This window comes from Physella acuta, unplaced genomic scaffold (genome assembly GCF_028476545.2).
Source record: "Physella acuta isolate Inbredline_101_S28 unplaced genomic scaffold, ASM2847654v3 ptg000562l, whole genome shotgun sequence".
Lineage (NCBI taxonomy): Eukaryota > Metazoa > Mollusca > Gastropoda > Physidae > Physella > Physella acuta.
The window spans coordinates 963,188-977,275 of NW_026732081.1; the positions used below are offsets into that span (position 1 = coordinate 963,188).

The window sequence follows — 14,088 nt, forward strand, 5'->3', positions numbered from 1 at the left end:
GCCACTGTATTAAGGTTAGTGTCAAATGTGTAATAACAAACTCTTATAAAATGTTATATTTAGCTCACGTAAAAATACTATATTTCCAAAATTTACTCCTTCGAGCCTTACAGTTCATGGTGCTGGTGAAGTAGAGTTCACCTGTTTCAGTGACATCGGCATATAACGGGATAGCGTTGCACAGCCGCCATTGCTTTCCTTAATGTGAGTCTGGTACCCATCAGAGCTGAGTGGACTCAAGGACATCGTATGGACTCGAGCTCGGGATCCTAACTCGACACTTTTGGGTACCATTTGATCACCCGTCCCACTTTGAAACGACAGCATCAACATTTTTCCCACGTTTTCTTTAACTTGCTTTCTCTGTTTGTTTGTCTTTCCAATCAAATCTTGCGATCGAAATTTCTGGCACTTCCCAGATAGCTAGCGCGCTGAAATTTTCAGGGAAGCTTTCTTTTGGATGACCATTGAATATTCAATTGTTATTATTACTAAATTGATCAATGGAAACATTTTATTGAGCATTTTAGACCGCTATATAATCTATATATATAATTCTCCTCTGCTAGCCATTAGAAAAAAAACCAGCGACGCGTACCTCGCGCGCAGTGAAGCGAACGATCACATGTCGCCACAGGCTTAGGGGCAGGTAATTTAGCTTGAACCGAGTTTAAACTTACAGGAGGTAGGCCAGTTTGGGGGAGACGATATGGTCGAGTGGTTGGGCACACGATTGCTATCCCACTCGACACGGGTTCAAATCTATGTGTTCTAGTCAGTAACGTATTCAAACAACGTGTTTTTTACGAGTTGTCTTTTTACGAGTTGTCTTCGTTTACCCAAAAAAAAGTGAAAAGATAAAATCGATAGCAAGATTTTAATGCAAACAAACAGACAAAGACTAAAAAGTAGAAAATAATAATCATTAAAAAAGTTTTAAAAAACCCACGTTTTCTGATTGAACTAAAAAGTAGAAAATAAATACTATACATCACAATAATGCAAGCGATCACTCTACTATAAGCGATCAAAAACGTGGGGCGCCGTGATTTTCTTACAGTTTCTAATACTGTTGACTCTCTACAAGCTCCCTAATAAAAGTCAATAGTATTATCTAATCAATAGTAATATAACTTTTACTTCGGCGCCCCACGTTTTTCATCGCTTATAGTAGAGTGATCGCTTGCATTATTGTGATGTATAGTATTTATTTTCTACTTTTTAGTTCAATCAGAAAACGTGGGTTTTTTAAAACTTTTTTAATGATTATTATTTAGACTTCGACTGGACATTAACAGTTTAGATAAACAAATTAGCCTAATGCATGTTCATTAGGTTTAAGTAAATAGACTGTGTGCAAGAATAATATTGTATTTGCCTTCATAAGTCTACTTCATAAAACCACACTATCTAACTCTAGAAAAAGAAGTATTTGGCTATTGGCTGAAGTTGCCTCCGTGAGTTAGTAAGTTTTTAGCAACTTTTAAAACTTATTTTTGTGCAGTTTTTAATATAAAATTTTGACAGACAAGTAAACCCACAATTTTCAAAACCCATACATTTTGAAGCTACTGTCTTATAAACAGTGTTTCCTTCAAGCGGTGCATTGAAGATAAAAACTTATGAAACAAGTCTACTGCCCCCCCCCCCCCCCCCGGAGAAAAAGGTCTGGAAGAAACACTGGCTGTGTCTACACTGGCAACGATTCCAAATTCCAACTCAACCATTTAGCCTACATTCTTGTAATATATAGCCTATAATATGGTCTAATAATGAGGACCATCCATAAATGCCGCCACGCATTTTTTGCTGACCCCCCCCCCCCCCCCATGATTCCGAATTCATCCCCACCCGATTTTGTTTCAGTTCAGCGGGGGAAATAACCGAGTACGTTTTATGTTGTCGAAAATATTAACAGGGCTATTTCCCTTAAATTAGGAATTAAAGTAAGTTAGTAAATGTGGTTACCTTGATTAAACTGAAAACATTACTAATCTATTTAATACGGAACATTTTAGTAATTCTCGGTCAAAATTAGATCCAATGATCAGTTTCCAAAATAATTCACATGAAAAACTGCTAAAATTCAGTTACATTTTTTTTAAATTTAAGAATGTGACGTCATTTTACATTAATTTTTGGGGTACCACCCACTTCCCCTTATAGTCGCAGTGGTTTTGGGGCTACCACCTAGCAAGATTACTACCTAATTCACTGTATTATAGGCCTTGGGGCCCCTAAGCTTAAACTAAAAGCGTACACTTTTTCCCTTAAAAATTTAAGTCGGGAGGTGTGAACTAAGCCGGACTGTTGAAAGATAGGGAAAAAAACAAAAGCATCAGTAATATTTGACTATTTAAAATTAATAAAAATTTAAACCGACATATAAAGAGAATGCGTGTATTGAAAAATAAAGTAGTGAGAGACAAATTAATAAATTATTTCTTATCTTCATTTGCGAGGATAGTTTTTAATTTTGTATACTCTCCACTCAATTTAAAGTTCTTTCAGTTTGTGTAATATTGCATTTTCTCAACTGTGCTATTTGTAAGTCATATTAGTCACAAAAAGAATTTATGTATTAGAAAATGATATATATATAATAAATTAAAATACATTTTGTACTTTTGTAATCAGACTTTTAAGCTTTCAGGAAGTTGTGTGAGAGTATGCGCATGTGTAGTTCTGCATTGTCCTCTGTCGTCCCTGTTCCCTGCCATATTAGACAGGATAGTTTATTTTGAGCTTATGAAAAAATGCTAACAGCCAGGTTGGCGTCCTCCTTGGTGAGGCAACTTCCCAGAGCCCTGCCCAGAGTAAGTAATACTCAGTATTTTTGTTTTGTTATCAGTTTCAGCATGAATGTTTGTGGAATTATTAAATTAGCCATAGGATACCGGCTAGAAATTTTGTCTCCATAATCGCCGGAACTAACATGTTGAGTGACGTACTTGACCAAGGTTTTATTTTAAAGCTCAACTTTACTTCACTGTTTTGCTGAAACTACTAGACTTATAATGTTTATTCAGTTATTAGATATCTAGAATCTATAGGCCTATAGAATAGTTGAAACGTTTTTAAATCAGTTCAAAAATATTAAATTGTCCTGTCTTTCTTTAGTAATAAAACTAGAAATCTACTTGAGCAACATGCAAAGATTCCTATTTTCTTAACTTTCTAATAAGAAACATTGCTTTATGTGTAGATCTAGATCTACTTTAAATAGACCAAATATTGGGCTTATAAACTTCCAAAAATATTGACGTTTTAACTTGTAAAAAAATTATGATTGAGCTTATTAAACATGACCTTGATGCCCTCCAGTATTAGTTTTCCTAGCTATAGGCCTACTGAATATATTCAGCTATTGCACAAGTAATCAACTCAAATGGATTGTTTTAAGTCCTTTAAAAATACAATTCTGATTTGAATCCTTATCAAGCTTTTGACCAGCTCAGTCTGTTAATCATTTAAATCACTTGTATAGGCCTAGGCCTAATGATGTTGTGATAGGTATCCTATCTTCTTGAACTCTTTCTATGTTGACAAATTTAAATAGCAAGATACCTACATTCTTGGGTATCAAATGCCATTTTGAAAATTGATTGGCTGGGAAGATGTAAATGCACATAGGGAGGAACACTTACCTGAGCATTAGATAAACTGATCATGGTTTTCACATGAATCCATCTCAACCTTTGTAAACTGATCTTGGTTTTCACATGAATCCATCTCAACCTTTGCGGTATAGTCCAAGGGAATGCTAAGATATGCAATGAAAATAAAGGTTGGTAATCTTACTGCTCAAAGGTTTTTCTTCTAGATGGGTTGCTGTCCCCAGCTGATGAGCCTCATATGCATGGTTTATCAGATTCTCCGTTTAGACTATGGTCTCCATTAACCTGACTTATTGCAAAGTATGGTGATATAATAGGCACAGCCCATTATGTATGCCATTCCCTACTGTGGTCTTGATTGCAATACTATTATAATCAATTTCATTTTAAAAATACTTTATCCTTACTATTATGTAATCTTTTTAATAAAAAATAGGTTTGTCAAAATGCTTTGGCAGCTGGATGTGTATCAGGGAGACACCTTTCTCTCTCCACTCCTGTTTTTGCTGCAGGTATGTTTCCAAAGTAACTTGCATGAGTTAAAATTGGCATTTTAAATGTTAAAAATATTTCTTAATTGCTTACAACATTTAGTTAAAAAAAAAACTCTTCTCTTAAAGGGCCCAAAGGAGCTGAAGTCTCATCCATTTTGGAAGAAAGAATATTAGGTCAGACTTCTGAAGTAAATCTTGAAGAAACAGGACGAGTTTTATCTATTGGTGATGGTATTGCTCGTGTTTATGGCCTCAAGAACATTCAAGCTGAGGAGATGGTGGAGTTCTCCAGTGGTCTCAAGGTAAATTCTAGTTATACTTTCTCCTTTTTTTTTTTACATGATATAAAAAAAATTCAAAGGTATGGTTAATGTGTGGACATTTGGTTAAATATTGTCTGTAATGTCAATACTAATTTTTAAAAACAGGGTATGGCCTTGAACTTGGAGCCAGACAATGTTGGTGTTGTCGTGTTTGGTAATGACAAACTAATCAAGGAGGGGGATGTAGTCAAGAGGACCGGAGCTATTGTTGATGTACCAGTTGGTATGGAACTTTTGGGAAGAGTTGTTGATGCTTTAGGAAATCCTATTGATGCTAAGGTATGTCATATTTTGGTTCTCTTAAGAAGTTCATTAATAGTTAACTTTGCATAAATATGGCTTTTGTTCAATTGGATATAGGGACCCATAGGATCTAAAACAAGAGCTCGAGTTGGTGTGAAAGCACCAGGTATTATTCCCAGAACTTCCGTCAAAGAACCCATGCAGACTGGAATTAAGGCTGTTGACAGTCTTGTGCCCATTGGTAGAGGTCAAAGAGAGTTGATCATTGGTGACAGACAGACTGGGTAATTATCAGAAACTTTTTTTTTATAGACATTTTGAACTTTTATGTATACCTGTATGTTCCTAATCTTGAACTTCCTTTTATCTCCCAGAAAAACAGCTATTGCTATTGACACCATCATTAACCAGAAAAGATTCAATGATGCTGGTGAAGCCAAAGCAAAACTATATTGCATCTATGTTGCTATCGGACAGAAACGTTCCACTGTTGCACAGCTTGTTAAAAGGCTAACAGATGCTGGTTAGTTTTTTATATGTTAGCTATGTGCATCTGTTGAATTATTTAACACTCAGCTTATGTTTTAACATTATCTATTTGAATCTAAGCTTTTACTTTTTGTTTTAGATGCCATGAAGTATAGCATTGTAGTGTCAGCCACTGCTTCTGATGCTGCTCCATTGCAGTATTTGGCACCATACTCTGGTTGTGCCATGGGAGAGTTTTTCCGTGACAATGGCATGCATGCCCTTATTATTTATGATGACTTGTCTAAGCAGGTGAATATGTTACTTTAGATATTCTTATGTACCACAAGTAATTTTTTGCAATTAGTAATAATTGCTGTTCTGGAAGATTTTAAATGAGTTTTTTTCTGTCAACAGGCTGTAGCTTATCGCCAAATGTCTCTGCTGTTGCGTCGTCCTCCAGGTCGTGAAGCCTATCCTGGTGATGTATTTTACCTACATTCTCGTCTGCTGGAGAGAGCTGCAAAAATGAATGAAACCCATGGTGGTGGTTCTCTCACTGCTCTGCCTGTAATTGAAACACAGGCTGGTGATGTCTCTGCTTACATCCCAACCAATGTCATCTCTATCACTGATGGACAGATTTTCTTGGAAACTGAATTGTTTTTCAAAGGCATCAGGCCTGCCATTAATGTTGGTCTGTCTGTAAGTCGTGTAGGATCTGCTGCCCAAACACGGTCAATGAAGCAGGTATGTATATTTTGTTTTGAAATAACTTATAGCACATTACTAACTCACGATGTTTGTAAAAAGTTACCATATATTCTTGCAATTACCAGGTTGCTGGCTCCATGAAACTTGAGTTGGCCCAGTACAGAGAAGTAGCTGCTTTCGCACAGTTTGGCTCTGACTTGGACCAAGCTACACAGAACTTGTTGAGGAGAGGTGTCAGACTTACTGAAATCTTAAAACAAGGACAATACGGTATGTGTGATATTTTGCATGTGAATTATCTTGTTTTATTTTAATTTACATTTTTCTGTTTCTCTTAAAACTGTAGCTCAAAGGTTTATTATTTTTTCCTTGCAGTACCCATGGCTATTGAGGAACAGGTTTGTGTGATCTACTCTGGTGTGAGAGGGTTCTTGGACAAACTTGATCCATCTAGAATTACACAGTTTGAGGCAGAATTCTTGAAACACCTGCGGGGATCTCAACAAGAGTTGCTTAAAACAATTGCAAAGGAGGGAAAGATCAATGAGCAAGCAGAAGAAAAACTAAAGCAAGTTGTTACCACCTTCTTAGCAGGATTCCAGGGCTCATAAATTTTCTTTTCACTAATTAGGAAACAATTGTAATCTGTTGGAAAATGAAGTAGATTGTGATAAGAGGTGTGAGTTGATCTAATTTTTATTCATTAGAGTATCTAGGACAAATATAATGCCTTCAAAAGTTTCTGAATGAAAGGTGTTAAATCTACATTGACTATCCATAAAAACGGTTAAGAACACTTTTAAAATGTTCTTATCCACTTTTGTCAACTGGGTTGTCAGTCATTTTTTTATGACCAAGAGTATGCTTGTTTATTTGAGACAAATGTTAATAAATTTGTGTAATTTAAATTTCTGTGTTGTTTTACTTATATTTTCTGTGGTTGTTTCTTAATTTAAATATGAAGATTATTACATGTTCAACTCAAATGGAACCAAATGGCATTGCTAACAACTTTTGGAACCGGCACCTTTTAAATGGATGATGCCTACAATTGTAGTGAAGGGGGTAAATGTATGTAGTAACGTGGCGTTCACTCTTAGTACTGTGACTCACAGGTTAGCTTTAAGTTCAATATAGTAGCCACTGTATTCTGTTGCTTATTTAAACTTTTTATCTGTGTACATAGCTATTAAACTTTTAGTATTACTGTTGTAGTGATCCTTGAATAAATTTAGATGTGTTTTGTAGTAGCACATTCCTTCTAAATTGTGTCCTAGTGTTTGGCAACATATTCGGTAAGTTAAAGCATGTTGGAGTGTTCACAACAATTATAATAAAGTTGGGAATTAAATGTATCACAATTGCATGAACATTCTTTTTGTGTTCATTCCAACAGAAATTAAAACACTTAAAATTGATTTCATTGTGCTATATGTATTGGAAATAATACAAATGGAGTACAGTTATTATGCATACAAAGCACAAGGTCATTTTTTGAACCAGATGGGGTTCACCTATTCCTGTGCCATCAGCTGGGTGGACTCTACTACTGACTTCAATCCGGATTCAAACTAAGATTTTTGGGTCAGCTGTCTAGCGCTCTACTGCTAGGCCACACTGTCCCATATTTTAAGTAGTAAGAGTCATTTTCACGACTGTTTCCATCATCAGGATTTTATTATAGGCCTAATGTGATTCATTTACTTAAAATTTACGAGCTGACCCGCTGTTTAGTTTTTTCTTCCTAATTTTTAGTACTTCACAGTTAGTGAATTCAACACTACCCTCCTTTCCAATTCCCCCCCCCCCCCCCCCCCCCTTGCCACCATGAAAGCAGCAGTCTGTGATGACAGTTTACGGACAACAATGAAATGATCAAGCAGAACTTCTTACCTCGCATTAGTTTCAAATAATTTAAAAGCTAAATTATCTGCCCCTAATAGCCGTTACTAATTCGACCCGGCTCTACAATTGTAATTGTTAACATTTTGGGGTGAACCAGAATGGTGGAGGGTGGTAGCTATATGCCTAGAGGGGGCATGCGTTTACGTGGTGGTGTCTCCCATGGTCCCTATGAAGAGAATCTATATATATAATTCTCTTCTGGGAGACAAGCTGTCAAACGCGCTCCCTACCACCCCCACCCCTACATAGTCTGGTGAGCTGTGGTTCACTCTAAATGTTTACAAACAGAGCCGGGTTTAGTGACGACTATTAGGGGCAGATAATTTAGTTTGAAACGATTTTAAATGTGGGGGGGGGGGGGGGGTAACTAAGTGGAGTTTACTTTAACGGAGGAGGTGGGGGGTTATCGTCCTTAACGAGCTACTTATAGTGTTTTAAAGAAATATTTTCAGTGGCAGCGTTGGTAGTGTCGAATTCACAGATTATGAATAACTGAAAAGTAGAAAAAACAACAACTAAATAGCGGCGTATGATATGCCGCGGGTCGGCTCGTTATATATAGACGAGCTGACCCGCGACATAGTGTACGCCACCATTGTTTTATTTTCTGCTTATCAGCAATTCATAATATGTGAATTCAACACTACACCCTCCCGCCCTCCCTGTCCCCCCCCCCCCCCCCCCCACCCTCTAGCCCAGTGAAAGCAGCTGTTTACAAAGAAACGATCAATCAGAAATTGTTACATCCCCTTCATTTCAAATCGTTTAATACTAAATTATTTGCCCCTAATAGCCGTCACTAACCCGGCTCTACGCTTGTAAGCATTCGGGGTGCACCACACCTCACCTGACAGGTGGGGGATGAGGGTGGTGGCTAAGCTGCGTGGTGTTTTCTGTGGTCTCCATGAAGAGTATTATAGATGGATAATATTATTAATATAAGCCATGTCCTTTCAGCATTCTCTATTAACTTTTCTAGGTTACATTACTCGTGTAATTCCACTATACTGATTTTTTCTTTCTAAGACTAAAACTAAAAAGAATTAGATAAGAATGTCTCCACTCTCCACACATCCCCCAAACCTCACTTTTATTTCAATTCAAAGCATGAAGATTTAATATTTTTTTTTTACAAAATAGGCCTATAGTTTCAATAATTATTTATGATGAACTTGTCAAGATAAATCAAATCGTGTTTTTTTTTCCTGTCGGTTCGCTGGATTGATTAAGCATTGGGTAGCAAATTATTGTGCCTGTACAAATACGGAAGTGTCGGGAAATATTTTTTTTGTTTACTTTTTAAGTTAGGTTTTGATTCGTACCTTTTCAAATAGTTTTTATTTTTAGAAATAAAAATATAGAGCTAACAGTTATTGGGTGTTTTTCGAACACTTTAAAAGAAGAATAACTAAAAAATAATAATAATAATTACCCTGTTAAGCGCAAAATACTTTATTAATACTTTCTTAAAAGAATATACAATGGAAAAAATAAAAACCTTTAACAATCATTTTCGAAACTTTCACTTTTGTTATATTGGGCAACATGAAGGATACACAGGTTTTGTTTCGATTCTGACATTGACGAAAAAGTGTTGTTAGGCAAACTTTTGGCGCTGCTAAAATACAACGCACTTAGATTCTAGTTGATGGCATCATGTTTGCTCTTAAACGATCACTATCCAGGCCTTTAACTACTATTTCTGTTAAAGGCAGTGGTTCACAGGTCGAACAGTTAAAAGCATTCGAAGTATTCAAAGATGATGCAGCGTTGTCAGCTTCATTTTTAACATCAGTTGTGCAGCAGTGTGAGGATGTTCTATTACATCGATCTTGTACTCCTCTGCAAAGTTCCATCTTGCAAACACCAGCGCTAAATGTTAATTCTAAACGATTAATACATAAACACACGAGCGATGGATATAAAAGATATGAACAGAAAACACAATGCCATTGGCTGAATTGGAAACGTTTTGGATCATATTGTGCAGCATCATGCTTGGCTGGATTAGGGACTTATTATTTACAGAAGCAAGAATTGGCCAAAATATTGGACTTAGCAGTGTATGCAGATAGCAATAATAAAAACAATTTTATAGCAGATGTTGTACAAAAAGCAGGACCAGCTGTGGTATTTCTGGAAATTAAAGGAAGGTAAGTATTTGGTTTTGAAGGCAGCATGAATACTCCATAAGATGAATTAAAAACAAGGCCTTTGTATTAAATAATATTTGTTCTGCCCTAAACAATAATAAATATTTAGATTCTATATGAAATATGAATATGATTGTTGTTAGTGTGTATTGTTCAAGCGCAGCCTAAGTGCTCAATATATGCACAACTATGTATTTGTAGTAGTATGTAGCCCACCCTATTTTCTTTCAACTTGTTCAAATAGTTTCTAATAACATAAATTAATTTACAAATCTTCTAATATTAGTACTATGTAGGAGGAATGTGACAGAGCAGAGGGCTCAATTGCTGACTTGAAAATCCTGGTTTTGGAACCTAAATTAGATATATTTGTGTTTTTTTTTAATTTCTAATGCAAATGGTATTGCACAATGAACAATCTATGTGAAGTTATTGGGTGTAGGACAAAAGGCAGAGTGGACATAAGGCTAACAGACTATAAGGCCAAAAGGATGACAGACCATAAAGCCATCAAACATAAACATTCTAATATTGCAAAATTTGTTTGCTACATAGCTCCTATCTAGATAACCATCAAAGAACAAAATCATTGGCTGCCGGCAGCATTGCCCACATGAAAGATGGAAAGTTCAAGAGAAGAGACGATGCTAGTTGCTATCCTTATAAGGTGAACCATTGGGTTCAAGCTACTGGAGATTGTGGGAGTGTCTTAAACACAAAGAATCAGAACCTAAATATTGCAAAATACGGTTACTGCTGTCTTTCATAGCTCCTTCTATGTCAACGAGATGAGACAACCACCAAAGAACAAAGTCAAAAGCCATCTGCATCATCGGCCACATACAATTAGGCGGAACGCCAAGAGACATAGTAGTTGCTATCCTTACAACGTGAACAATGGGGTGTCCAGAGGTTATAACAGGTGGCGTTTATGAAAGAAACCAAATGAAGTAGATCGATTACTTGCATTGACTGGACGACATGTTAAATATAGACAACATTTGAATTAGATTCCAGTTTTTTCCATCGCGGATTGCATAAAAACAATTTATACTAAATTTGTTGGATTGATTGATTCAGCTGTGATTGTGATACAAGTGTGCAAGGTCTTTGAAACATATGTGTCTATTTCATCTGCCCATTGTGTCCTAGGCACAAATGGGAAAAAATGATGATTATATTAAAATAATTAATTGGCTATATTAATAATTTAAAAAACAGTTTAAAGCAATACTTCTAATTGTCCTGATTACTTTGCTGTATTTAAAATTTTAAAAGTTTTTTTTTATTAGTAATTACTAAAAAAAAACAGAAAATATTCAAGCTAATTTTTTTGTTTGTATCTTTACCTGATTCCTATAACTGACCTTAGTAGGCTACTGACATTAATAATAAATGTATCCACATTGTCGAGTATCAATAGTATCATGCCTGCATTATTTTATCAGAAGCAATTGTATGTTTTCAGACATCCCCTTACTGGTCGTCCTGTCACATTATCCAATGGATCTGGTTTTATAGTGAGAAGCAATGGAATAATTCTAACAAATGCTCATGTTGTTGCAACAAAGTCAACTGTCAGTGTGAAACTTCAAGATGGAAGAGTAATGGAAGGCCAAGTCACAGCAGTAGATCCTATATCAGATTTAGCAACTGTCAAAATACCTGCTGTAATAAGTACATTTTTAAAATTTTTTACAAACATATACCACTGAGTTCACTTTCATTGAAAAGATAGAAGTGTGTAGGCCTACAATGTTATTAACATTTGTTTGTATAAAGTGTAATTAATAAATTAATGTTAAATATTAATTTATAATCAATTATAGTGAAAGACAAACAAGCTAAATAAGAATATAGTTCATGAGATTAAATATAATTGTTAAAACCACATTAATAAAAAAATAGCGACCAAATAAAAACAGGCTGAAATTGGAGTTCATCAGCCTCTATTGCGCATTACAAGTTGACACATAATATATATATAATACTTAATAAATTTTGAAGGAAATCCCTTCCAACATTCCAGTTACCACTGAAGAAGAAAATTGGTGACCCAACACACATTATTCAAATATTTTGGTCGAAATTTTTTAATTAGCTTAACAATCTTTTATAAAATTATTCATTTTCTATTATTTTATATGTTTAGACAAATCTACCCATCATTCCTCTGGGATCATCTTCAAATATTCGACCTGGTGAATGGGTGATTGCCATGGGAAGCCCTCTGTCTCTGAGCAATACAGTGACTTGTGGAATTGTTAGTAGTGTACAACGAGCAAGCAGGGAGCTGGGACTTAGAAACAAGGATATGGATTATATTCAAACAGATGCTGTTATCAATGTAAGAAAATTCTTATGTTTAAGCTTATAAATCATAAAGTGAACCATTAATGTGCATTTTTCCGGGAATGTTAAACTTAAGTTTTTTGGATGTTTTAGATTTTGAATTACATTTAAGCCTGCTGTTCTTATAAGCATAAAAACTTAATTTTTTGTGTTTACTTTTTTTTCTCCTTTCAGTTTGGTAACTCTGGAGGCCCACTTGTTAATTTGGTATGAAGTAAAATTGTATTTTACTTAACATTGATCATTTAAAATTTTTTTGTTGTTGTTAGGATAAATGAATTAGTAATTTTTAAAATTTAATGATCACAAAATTTTCTAGGATGGTCAAGCTATTGGAATTAATACCATGAAAGTAACCACTGGTATTTCATTTGCCATTCCCTCTGACTATGCAATAAAGTTCTTGGTTAAAGCAGAAGAGTTAATGAAGCATGGTAAATAACTGGATAATTATGAATAATTATTTTCAAACCTCATAATAATAATGCCTAATAATGCCCGTAAAAAATCTGTTATGAGCCATATATTAATTACTCTACTGTTTGTGATCCTCTCCATTCCACTTTCTAAATATCTAATAAAAAGTAATTAGATATCATTAAATATATCAATTAGCAGTGTTGTTTTCCTACATGTCATTAAAAATTATCAATTTAAACTCAATTTGTGTAAGTTTTTCTGCATAGCATGCTTTTTTTTTCAGGCCGAAGTGAAAATGGCTTTTTGAAAAGGCGCTACATGGGAATTACAATGCTTACACTCACAGAGAATGTAATGAGAGATTTGAAGAATAACATAAAGATGCCAAATTTCCCTGATGTAGATGGTGGAGTGTTTGTCTACAAAGTAATACCAGGGTCTCCTGCTCATATGTAAGTTTGTTTTTTAAATGTCCATTAAGTTTCAAATTATCTTTGTTAGTCTTAAGAATTATTTATTCATACTCTCCGTTTCTAGCTGATTTATTAAATGTAATTTAAAGAATTTTTTTTAGATAAACCAGGGCATTTAAATAAAAAAAATTGATGATTTATTGCTTAGTATTTTGACACACATTTTAGAGTTTGTCTTGTCTTTGTTTCTGCATTTTTTTTTACTAATGGGAAATATAAACTTAAATTTTTTTTTATTGTATTTCAGAGGTGGAATAGTAGCTGGGGACATTATTATTGATATAAGTGGCACAGCTATTAAGTCTGCAGCTGATGTATATGACGCTGTTGAGAAATCTGATTTTCTTAAAGTGACATTGATCCGAGGTAGTGAAAAGAAAGTAATTCCTATTGATACAAAACAGACAATTTAAAACATTTAGGGGCTGAATAAATTTTTGGATATTTGTGTTATACTGATTACGTTTAGGTATCTTGGTTTTCTTTTTCACCTATACATTGAGAAATCAATAGAAATGATAAATATTTGTGCAAAGCTGTAATCCAATTATGATGTGATTCTGCATAATAAATATATTCAAAGCCTATCAGCATCTTACTTCTCATTTTTTTGTAATGAATACAATTGTGTTATTACTATAAGTTGGTTTACTCAAAAGAAAAAAACACGCTTCTACAATAAGTATTAGTTGTTTGGATGTAATATAATTTCAGACAAGTTATAAAAGTAATTTTGCAAACATTTACTTCCATTTGCATAGATTGATTGCTAAGTTCTATGGAGGGCAGTATTATTTCAAAACAGCTTTTGTTGTGTACAATTGCAGTACTGCATGTGGTACAAGAAACACTTTTCTTACTAGCTCGTGAAACCTATTTAGAATTAATGAACTTGCATCATAACTTTTAGATGCACATTATTGGAT

At 34.7% G+C, this 14,088-nt stretch overlaps 2 protein-coding genes across 2 annotated transcripts; both read left to right on the forward strand.

Annotated features, from left to right (window-relative positions):
- The first annotated feature begins 2,665 nt into the window (after positions 1-2,665).
- Positions 2,666-6,767, forward strand: LOC131946502 (ATP synthase subunit alpha, mitochondrial). The gene is made up of 10 exons (XM_059307320.1): positions 2,666-2,816; positions 4,054-4,129; positions 4,238-4,413; positions 4,540-4,713; positions 4,795-4,961; positions 5,052-5,200; positions 5,306-5,457; positions 5,563-5,895; positions 5,985-6,129; positions 6,235-6,767. The coding sequence occupies exons 1-10, from the start codon at positions 2,757-2,759 to the stop codon at positions 6,468-6,470; spliced, it is 1,668 nt and encodes a 555-aa protein (XP_059163303.1). The 5' UTR covers positions 2,666-2,756; the 3' UTR covers positions 6,471-6,767.
- Positions 6,768-9,271: 2,504 nt separating this feature from the next.
- Positions 9,272-13,749, forward strand: LOC131946545 (serine protease HTRA2, mitochondrial). Its single transcript, XM_059307390.1, has 7 exons — positions 9,272-9,917; positions 11,386-11,587; positions 12,070-12,264; positions 12,444-12,476; positions 12,589-12,703; positions 12,973-13,141; positions 13,410-13,749. Exons 1-7 carry the CDS (start codon positions 9,421-9,423, stop codon positions 13,573-13,575), a joined length of 1,377 nt encoding a protein of 458 aa, XP_059163373.1. The 5' UTR covers positions 9,272-9,420; the 3' UTR covers positions 13,576-13,749.
- Positions 13,750-14,088: the final 339 nt, after the last annotated feature.

Excerpts from the sequence above, each read along its gene's own strand:
- LOC131946502 (XM_059307320.1), top strand. The coding sequence starts at position 2,757 with ATGCTAACAGCCAGGTTGGCGTCCTCCTTGGTGAGGCAACTTCCCAGA. Across the intron at positions 4,130-4,237 it reads CACTCCTGTTTTTGCTGCAG|GGCCCAAAGGAGCTGAAGTC; the intron begins GTATGTTTCCAA and ends CTTCTCTTAAAG. Across the intron at positions 4,962-5,051 it reads ATTGGTGACAGACAGACTGG|AAAAACAGCTATTGCTATTG; the intron begins GTAATTATCAGA and ends TTTATCTCCCAG.
- LOC131946545 (XM_059307390.1), top strand. The coding sequence starts at position 9,421 with ATGTTTGCTCTTAAACGATCACTATCCAGGCCTTTAACTACTATTTCT. Across the intron at positions 11,588-12,069 it reads CAACTGTCAAAATACCTGCT|ACAAATCTACCCATCATTCC; the intron begins GTAATAAGTACA and ends TTATATGTTTAG. Across the intron at positions 13,142-13,409 it reads CCAGGGTCTCCTGCTCATAT|AGGTGGAATAGTAGCTGGGG; the intron begins GTAAGTTTGTTT and ends ATTGTATTTCAG.